General features: G+C 36.8%; 1 protein-coding gene across 1 annotated transcript in view; it reads right to left on the bottom strand.

Annotated features, from left to right (window-relative positions):
* Positions 1-814: 814 nt before the first annotated feature.
* The window catches only part of CASD1 (CAS1 domain containing 1), a 21,142-nt gene continuing 11,525 nt past the window's right edge, over positions 815-10,431 (bottom strand). The window contains 10 exon segments of the mRNA XM_009994909.1: positions 815-1,081; positions 2,523-2,615; positions 3,558-3,635; positions 4,116-4,256; positions 5,516-5,617; positions 6,464-6,543; positions 8,056-8,212; positions 9,161-9,280; positions 9,782-9,871; positions 10,271-10,431. The exon segment at positions 10,271-10,431 is cut by the window's right edge and continues 26 nt beyond it. Of these exon segments, the coding sequence (XP_009993211.1) occupies positions 815-1,081; positions 2,523-2,615; positions 3,558-3,635; positions 4,116-4,256; positions 5,516-5,617; positions 6,464-6,543; positions 8,056-8,212; positions 9,161-9,280; positions 9,782-9,871; positions 10,271-10,431 (1,289 nt within the window).

The following is a 10,431-nucleotide window of genomic DNA, read 5'->3' as shown; positions in this document are numbered from 1 at the left end:
TTTTGGAGTGGATATGATGGAATTTCATCTGAATTTAAAAATCTGGAGGCTTTCCAAGAATTCTCCATCTTCAACTGAGACTGAAAATTTTTAATCTGTTTGTTTACTGGGATTGTACAGAGAACTGTACACAGTTATTTATGAAAAGAATTTTAGGAAAAAAAATATAAAATGTTCTATATATAAAAAAATCACCTCAATTCACCATATTTGCTGAAAAAAATCTTAAATTTCTAAAAAGAAAAAAAAACCCCATTAAATATGTAAACTTGTATATAATCTTAAATCATTGAATTGATGATGACTCAATTTCCACGTATAAAGGGCTTCATATATTTAGTATCTCCACCCAAAATACTAATTTCTAAACAAAAAATTACCATTTGTTCAGAAAACATGTCCTGGCTTACCAGTAGCTACATGTTTCACACCAGCTAAAGGTGGCCATTCATGAAGAAGAACAAGTTTGCCCGTTTTTGTTCTGTGATGAGAATGGTAACAGCACGTGTGACATGCAGGCAGAGCTCTAGGAACAGCCACTCTTCCTCTGGCTGACCCAGGGGCAAGTTCACTCCATGATTCCCATGTGATAAAACTATTTAACTTCACTTCCTCGTGTCACGTTCAAACAGCTATGTAAACATAAGTATATATCCAGTAGAAAAGACTCATTTTCACATGCAATTCTGTACAGTGCATTCTGGTTTCTCAGATTATTTGAGACAGCTGTTTCCACACAAAATATGTACACTTCCACTATATACATTTTCCACACGTTTCATTTCAATGTCTTCTTTCCAAGGATCTTTCCAAGTTAATGCCTTGACTGATCTTGCACTACTGAAAAGAGTAGTAGTCCAAAAAAAAATCCAGCTATGCATAGCAATCTTTTCAGCAGAGCTGAGTTATCTTTAGGAACCACAATCTGTGCTAGATCATTAGTGATCTGAGAAATCTCATGTGCCACACACACAAATATAAAAGTGCTGACAAGAACATTGAACATTGGATATCCAGGAATGAGCACCAAGATCCCCTTTGTGTCTGCTGCCAGCCAAATATGGTATTGGCAAATGAAAAGCTGAAATAAAAAAGAGATTGTGTTTAATAATACTTATATATACATATTTTTACTTATATAAAAACATGTAATTATTACTATTGCATCAACTGGCATGCTCTACTTCTGCTTAAGTCAGACATCTAGGATTCAGTAACATGCTTTGAGAAGCTGTTTTCCACATCCTTGCTTTAAGATGTTCAGTCTCTTACAGCAAAAAGGGTCTGCTCAGCCCTTAAAACAGATATGGCAACAGGGACACATCATTTACAGCACATGGAACAGGTGAGGAATTCACCTCTGCTCAGTTACTGTCGCTCTAGTGATGGAGTGAATTGCTGATGAACGCAAAGGGCCCTAGAGATTATTAGCAGCTGTTCATCAGGAATCAGAACAGTGAGAATGATCCTTTAAAAAGAATTCAAAATCGTGTACAAAATCATTGGGCTGGAGCACCTCTGCTATGAAGACAGGCTGAGAGAGCTGGGCCTATTCAGCCTGGAGAAGAGAAGGCTTCAGGGAGACCTTTCAGCAGCCTTCCTGTACTTGAAAGGCGCCTACAGGAAAGCTGGGGAGGGGCTTTTCACCAGAGAGGGCAGTGATAGGAGAAGGGGTAACAGTTTTAAACTGAGAGAAGGGAGATTTAGGTTAGACTTCAGGAAGAAATTTGTCAGAATGAGGGTAGTAAGGTGCTGGAATAGGTTGCCTAGGGAGGTTGCAGAAGCCCCCTTCCTGGAGGTGTTCAAGGCCATGTTGGACAAGATTTTGTGCAGCCTGGTCTAGCAGGAGGTGTCCCTGCTCATAGCAGGGAGGTTGGAACCTGATGGTCTTTAAGGTCCCTTCCAACCTCAACCATTCCATGAGTCTACTACATAAACATTGTATTACAATGAGTTTCTCCTATAATTTCCCTTTTTAAAATATATTTGAGTAATACAATAAAATTACACATATAATATTACTAAACAGCAAATACATAGAGAGCAAGAAAAACTGCTGTTGATTCAAAATATACACTAAATGGAACAAAATAAAATTTGCACCAAGAAGGGTTTTGCTTATAAAGTTGTATTTGTTTATTAATGCAGAAAAGCTTTCTAGGGCAAACAGTGTACTTCAGTACTTACGTAATTCATGCCGATTCTTCAACTGGTTTAAATTTTTATCTTCCAACTGTATACACACCACAGCTTACTCCAGCACTTAAATACCCATTCTCACAACTCTAAATTCTCCCCCCAAAGTGCACATGAAGTAAGTTTGTTACTGTGAGACTGCTATTTCAGCTATGATTTTTAAGTGTAGATGAAGCTAGAATGCTAAAAGAGGTCAAACACAACAGTAGGGTATTAAATAAGCCAATAAATGCTTTCTCTTTTTATGTGTTATACTGCAATTTAGCTAATAAAACTACTCAAAATTTCTAAGTTCAATGTGCTGTACTTCTGATTGCTCCACTTACCTCTAGAGAAATTTTGCCAAACCAGGCAAAGAAGGAGCTATACACAGATCGGACATACCCAGGAATGTTCCTGATGAGGACGAAACTTAGAATCTTTTTAAAAACAAAGAAGTTTTTAAAAAATGACTGTGGATGACACACAGATTGCGCACACACAAAAAAGATTTATTCATTTTCATTGTCTAAAGTGAACTGCATCATGTATTAAATTGTCTTCTGAATTTTCTAATAAATCTCTAAACCAAGCAACAATCCATGCAGTTTATACTTAACAAAGGAGGTCTTGAAATTGCTAATCTCTCACTCACATTCTTCTCACATAACAAGTCACATTTACATCTTCAGTAGAATCATGGCCTTTATGTTGATAGATACTACTACAACTTACTAGGCATGGTCACAAAACATGTCACACCATGCCAGCCTGAAACGAAGGTGGCCACAAATCTGCATTAACTCCCCAATTTTAAAGAGAAGGTGTCAAGATGGAGAAATTAATGTAAAAAAAATTACGCCACACATGCTGCCCCTCAGGAGAGCAGGACAAAGTATTAAAAAAGAGAACCAGAGAGGGAAGATAATCAGACAGCTGGTGTATAGTGGGGCAGGGGACACAGTAAGAAGGAAATCTGAATTTAGGAAAACCACATGAATGCCTCTGTGGCCCACATCTTCTCTGCCTAAAAGTGACTACAGGGTCCCCTCTGTCACTTCCTACACTAATACTCACGCTTCCCTACAGCTTTCTTTATGAAATTAGTCAAAAATTGCATTTGGATTTCAACAGTGTGTATGAAACCTACTCTAAGGACATAAGGGTTAATCAAAAGCATAATCACAGGATGCGGCTGCAGTGCTTACCAACAGCAAGCAATGTATTTAAAGCCTTTTGCACTTTCAGATGTGAGAATGAAACTCAGTATCTAACAATCCAGGCTACAGCAAAAATATATTTAAAAAAATATTTCAAAAAAGCCCCCAAAAGAACAGACTAGATTCTATTAACCTAAGGAGATGGACTATAATTATAATTACCTGCACCACAGAAACAGAGGGGTGTAGTTCATTGCACTCTGTCTTGTTTTTACAGCTACTAGCCCAAATAGAGTAGGTCTGAAAGAGAGAAAAATCAGTCTGTCTAGCAATTATATGTAACATTTGCAAATGAAACAAGGCAAGCTATTGTGGAGTGCTTCAAAAGTAGTTGGTTCACTAAGATGTGGGACACTCGTGCCCAAGTTTTGTTTCAAATTCTTCTTTGCAACTAAGGAGTACCATACTTATTCACACCCTAACAAACAGCCATGCTGTTTGACAATTTTTTCAACACAAATAGACAAGCAGTCAAGAGTGGAGATAAGAGCTGCATCATCTACCATATTATCTTTATGATCCAATTTTCTTTTAACTTTTGCAATGAACTGAAAGAGTGAAGTTTTCATCTATAGTTGACTGAAAGGAAGAATATTTTAGTGAGTAGATAGGTAGGGCTGTGCACAAAACCACAGCTTAAATATTTGATTTTTAAATCAATATGTTTTCTAAACAAAAACCTCAGAAAACTTATTCTTTAGACATTTACTACATACGTACCAAAAAAGACAGAATTGAAATAAATAATAAAACATTTGAAACTCTGTTGGAGAAAAGAGGCTCTCCCTTTCCTTCTGATATCATTTGACGTTTCTGCAATGCCAGATAAATAAAAGCAAACAGCATCCCATGAAAAACCACCTGTGAAAGACAAACAGAATGCAGTAAATATTTCATGGCTTTCACAAGTACTTCAGGTACAAACAGAAATGCTACTGGATAAACTATTTGTAATAACAACGCTTAGATGTGAAAAGGTCCTTTCCCAGATTTACTGAAGCAAACAAAAACAGGCTTTCTACACTACTGTAATGAGCTGCACTTTTTAACTCAACTCCAAAATTACAAATAAAGCCCTCTTACTAATGCTGCACAGAGCTCTGAAGACACGACGATGACATTTAAAAAACCTTTCAAGTACCACCTACCCCCTCTGCAATCTATGCCAGAATTGAAAAGGGCTTTCTCTGGGGAAAACCACGAGTCTCTGGCCTTCCCCCAAACTGGCAGGTGGAAATGTTGAAGAAGCAGTACAAGTGCTTCTCTCACAGACAGAATTCTTCAGCAGTGTTTTATGATCGTGTGCCAAGTTCTCGTTAGCTAGCAACACGATGCTTTTCCAGGTCCATGCGGTGCTTATCTTCTGTATTTATTTTGGGACTTCCTCTTTAGCAGCATCACAGAACACACACTGTTCACAAGCAACAAAGCTCCAAGTCTGAAATGTCACAAGGCAGCGTGCGCTGCTGATGGGAGCAGCCCAGGACACAACTGTGTGCTCTGCAAAGTTCAGTTCCTGAAGACTGCCAGACAGAGAAGCATGCAAGTCATCCCATTAAGGCTAAGGCTAGCAGATAAATTCTCCTGTCTTAGGAACTCCACTCCTCACCAAGAAGGAAAAGACAGGAAGACAGAGAAAGACAAGCAGGAAGGCAGGCAGGAAGGCAGGCAGGAAGGGTAATTTTTCTGGTTTGGGCAAGACCCTCATTTTAAATGCGTTTTAAAGATTACCTTCAAGTAAATATATTATTATTTGATACAACTTTCAAAACATATTCAGAAAACCACCACATTAATTTACCTTGTATTTCAATAGCCTGAAGTGCTACAGCTGTTAAAACTCTCACAGTTAAATTTTTTGAGGAAAGACAAATCTAGGCCGCTTTGTGACTGTGTTTTTTTAAAGCAAAATAAGCAGCAAATAAACCAACATCGTTTTTTTAAGTAAGGCTTTGACAGACACTTGCAGAATTAAGCTGGATGAAGCTTAGTCATGTATTAAAACAACCCACTGGGACAAACTCCTGCTTTCTCTGGGGGAAAGGAAAACAACCCACCCTCCCCTTAGTCTAAAAAATACACTTCAAGTATCAGTATGAATTTATGGAAATGTTACATACATAGCGATCCAACTTCCACCTAAACCACCATTCATAGACATTCCCATTCAGTTCAAAACACTTGGACAATGGCCAAAAAGAAAATACTTTCTCAAATGCGCCCTGTAAAAAATAAACATGGCAAAAGCATTAATATTGATGTCAACCATATTTACTAAATTTACATCAATATACTGTCTTTTAATATCATCCCCTCACTTCACGAGCTACATGGCATTACCAAAATAACAGGCTTCCATAGAAAGCGCTCCCTCCAACAAGAGTAGAAAAAAAATACACACAAAAATACTTCTTCAAATGAGAGGTTGCTCTCCTTCCCATAAAGAAATTGGCACTCCCTCCTTTTGGAACTGCAGGCTTAAAGGGAGAGACCATCCAGTGTGTTGGGATAACAAATGCATAGTCTGCAGAAGGCTACAGTTCAATGGGCTTAAAACCAATAAAGGATGAGAACCCCACAGCCCCCGCTGTGAAATCCTAGTGAGAAACTCTGCCCTTCTTGCAGTCAGCTGTATTTCCAGCATACAGTAAGTCACTAATTTACCATGAGAACCAGTGTTTTGATAAGGTATCAAAGCTAACATCAGGTCTCTTAAGAGACATGAATCTTGCTAACAACGTATCACCGTATGTATCACCATATGGTAGCAAAACCCAGTAACTTTAAGCACATAAAGCCCTCCACTCCAAAACCAAAGCATAGATCTTTGTATTTATTACATTTGTAGTACTGAACTGAAAACATGTAAAGCATCACAAAGAAATGAGTAAGATACAGAATTGTGTCACTTTGAATTCTCATATGAAAAGAAACTGAAATGTTGCATTTTTTTTCTTCTTTATTTATGATACATGAGCAAATATTTAAGCTATGAGCATATTAAAAAGTAGAGATAGGTAAATATACTCTTAGGTCTTTAAAGATAAAAATAGTGAAAATTGACAAACCTGAGAATGGGTCAGAAAATATATACATGTCAGTAAACCAATCAGTTTCAGCAGTAAACCAAAGTGCCACAAGCACTTCCCTGAGGAGGAAATAAATTAATCAGTATAATCAATTTTTCAATAGCAAAACCCAGGACACATTAAAAAATAACTGCCAATTATTTAGTATAGCTATGCGTAGTAATAGATACATCCATAAATAAATGTTCAAATACAACCATCAATATTTTATCACTATCTACATATTAAATTTTACTTTAAGCAATTAAAACATTTACAGCAATTAACAACCTATTGATCTTAAATTAAGCCTCGTGTCTAAAACAGGGGAAACATATATAGAGACAGAAGATAATTTAGGTGTTCAAAGAGAGACACCATTTTAAAGCCTCTGCTTCCCCAAACATTCTGCACAGGCAGTTCTTTTTCTAGGTGAATGCAAATAAATAAATAAATATAATGCCCAACAGCTTTTGTCATGTGAAATGAGTATGTATTATTAAACATTGAAGTACCAGTTGTACTTCAAAGCTCAACTGCAGCTCATTAAGGATAAGTATCTTCTCAAGAAAAGTCTGAGAAACTGCTTCTCAAAGCTGTCAAGTGATATTAAGCTCTACCCAAGCCTCAACACTGCAACAGGGATAATCTTCCTCTCTCGCCATATAAACTGGCAGCTCTAAACAGGGACATAAACAAGTGAAAGTTGCCACTGGAAGATTTTTCAAGTTTCACAGTACACTATTGCTCTGAAGTACATAGTAGTAATTTCTCTGCCTCTGAAACAGAAGTGCCTTTACAGAAAAAAAAAACACAACACAACAACAAAAAAACTACAGGAGCTATTTACCTTTGAGATATTAAAACTACTCTCTAATTACACATTTGCATCATCTGTACCTAGAGTGCATTTTGCATATTTCCCTGTCTTATCTGCAGAATATAAAATTTGGCCATGACTCCATCAAAAGTGAAGAAGGACCTAAGACTCTTAAGGATTCTGATCTAATTTAGGTGATGTAAATAATAAGCATTTGCCACATGATGACAGCTCTTCAGGGAACCGCAATGCAGAAAATAAACTGGGATTTCACTTTTTTATTTAAAATACCCATTTTGCAAGACACACTTCCAATAATTCACTTAATCTAAGATACTAACAAACCCCAAGTTCTTACTTGGCAGGATACAGCAGAATAAGTGCTCAAGATGGTCAAAAGCTACAATTATTCTAATATGACTGCAACCAGAGAGTTTAGTTATCAGCTGTTACATCTTTCAATTGACATATAATGACAAACCATATTTCTGTGAACAGCTGCTTAACATAGAATCACAGAATGGTTTGGGTTGGAAGGGACCTTAAAAATCATCTAGACTAAATCCCCCTTGCATTGGCAGGGGCATCACCCACTAGATCAGGTTGCTTCCACAACTTCCCTGGGCAACTTGTTCCAGTGTCACATCACCCTAACACATTTTGACTATGTTAAAAAAAGACTGAGATGTACTAACAATACTGTGTTCTGTATGGTTGTCATCTGTTACAACATGAAAATGCCTTATAGCAGAATTAGGGGTGGAAATCTTACCATTTGCTTTTTTCTGGACTATCTGAGGCCATACAGCTAAAGTGGCATAAATGATCATAAACCAGACAGTGACCAATGGCACAAAGTAGTAGAACTGGTAAGGTCGGTCCATCACTATGCACAGAACAACCACCAAGAAATTGAGACGAAATAAAACCTAGGAGTCAGAGAGAGAATACAGAGACATAAACTGGGAGGCAAAGCTAAGAGAGACGTGACATATTTCTTTAGCACTATAAAAACATATCTATGCATTTTACATCTCACATGTTGATTATATTTTAGTTGAAACATGGGTCAGTATCTTGGAAAACAACAATAAGGCAGCACTGACTGCAGGCTGATTCTGTAATACTGGATTACTCCAACGCTAGCCTACTTGGGTAGAGAGAGAAATGAAAATAGGGTAAAATAGAACTGACTCTAGGCTGGGGATGGAGTATTCCAGTTGCTGGCTGCTGTTACTGCATCTCTGCTTTAACTTCCCTAGCACCTGGGCTGGCTCAGTTAAAGCTGGGGTAATCCCTTACCAGTGCTGCAGTCAGGCTGTAGTCATATGCTTAATGACCACGATGATCTGAGTTACATGACAACGTAACACTTAAGTGCAAATAAAGAATTATTTTTTTTAACTGCTACAGCAGAAACTGCAAAACCTGAGAGGGAGACCATAAAAATAGGTATGTTCTATAGTACTGGTACAGTGAAAAATCATTAACAATTGTAGGCTATTTCAACTATTAAACTGCTCTTATCTCAACCCATGAGTTATACCTCTTTTTTTCTGATTCTCCTTCCTATCCCACCGGAGTAGGGGAGAGAAGTGAGCAAGCAGCTGTGTGGTGCTTAGTTATCAGCTGGGATTATACCACAACAGCTACATACTTAAATTTGTTATACTGAAAGTATCATTTATATGTTTATATCATATAAACACTACCAACTACACAGAGACAAGAAAATTACATAAAATGACAGCCATTTTTGAAGTGCAAACCTTGGTTAAGTAATCTCATATCACATTATTTAGAGAGTACAGACATATTATAGATATTCTGTTACCTGAACAAACTTCCTTATAAAAATGATAAGCATATATTCTTACCTGACACACTCTGTATACACCAAAGTCCCCTTTTATCCAAAAATAGGAGAAGTGTCCATAACCTGTTTGGAACAGATATGCAGCAACCAGAACTCGAATGTGCATGTACACAGGCAAAAACTGTTGAGAAAAATAAATTACTTTTTATAAATTGCCATGTAAATGCTTTTGATTTTCCTTTCTTCTATTTCCTTTCTATTTTATGCATTTTCTGCACTGCAGCAAATGAGGTTTAATGAAGAAAAACATGATGATGCATTTCCCTGTTTCTTACTCAGCTCTTCTGTTGCCCTCACCTCTCTGATGTTAAAATGAGTTTCTGTTGTTTATTGCTCTATACTTCCCATATTCTGTCACCAGTTGAGAGTTAAGAAAGGATCTTTGAAAGCTTACCTTCAGCAGTTACAAGTTCAGAACATAAAAATGAAGTGTTGCTTGCAATTAAAAATAACATATTCTACAGAGAGGAAACAAGAACCTAATTCGGCTAATACCATTTTTAAAACTACAGAAACAATAGCATGAGTTATTAAATCTATTACATTTGCAATTTCTTTGGACACAACATACCCAAACTGTACTCCCACTTTCATAAATAAGTAAATAATTCAAATAACTTACAGTGCTTGCTCCAGAGATATGATAAATCAAAATAACAAGTTGCATCCAGCCCTTCCACTCATCAGTCTGTTCTCTATTTAACACTTTAGTCTAATGCAAAACAAAACAAGAGTGTTGCTATTCCAAAAAGTACAACGAACATCTACAAAATGAGGAGAAAAAGTTCAAAACAATAAACCACTTTATGGGTAAATAGGTCTCAACTGTAAAAGACTTCTGTCTAGTGGACACAGGTCTACCAGATTTTCATGTGTTCCACAGTGTCTTGTATCTGAGCTACATTAACTTCAAATTTGACTGCGTGACAATTGCTAAAAGCACTTAAACCCATATGCTTTCAAAAAGTCCATGCAGACATTACACTGCTTGTGAGCATTTTTTGCAGATAAGTTACACTGACTTTGAAAATTTTACTTTCAATATTTAGCAATTATTTACACTTAAACTGAGAAACAATGTTTTAAGTCAGATGCCAAACACAATCATTACCTCTTTAGTATTTTCCGTATAAAACACCCCCAAAACCAAGATATAGATGATTGGTATGAAGAAAGACGAATGCGTATAAAATTTATTTTCCTTCATGAAAAGATTTGCTCTGTCACATAGATAAAAATAGGTCATGATTAGACCAAGTTTGCAGAAAGAGT

Source organism: Chaetura pelagica, unplaced genomic scaffold (genome assembly GCF_000747805.2).
Source record: "Chaetura pelagica isolate M959 unplaced genomic scaffold, ChaPel_1.0 scaffold12, whole genome shotgun sequence".
Lineage (NCBI taxonomy): Eukaryota > Metazoa > Chordata > Aves > Apodiformes > Apodidae > Chaetura > Chaetura pelagica.
Note: the sequence above shows the minus strand (reverse complement) of the source record. Positions and strands in the feature narration are given on the sequence as shown.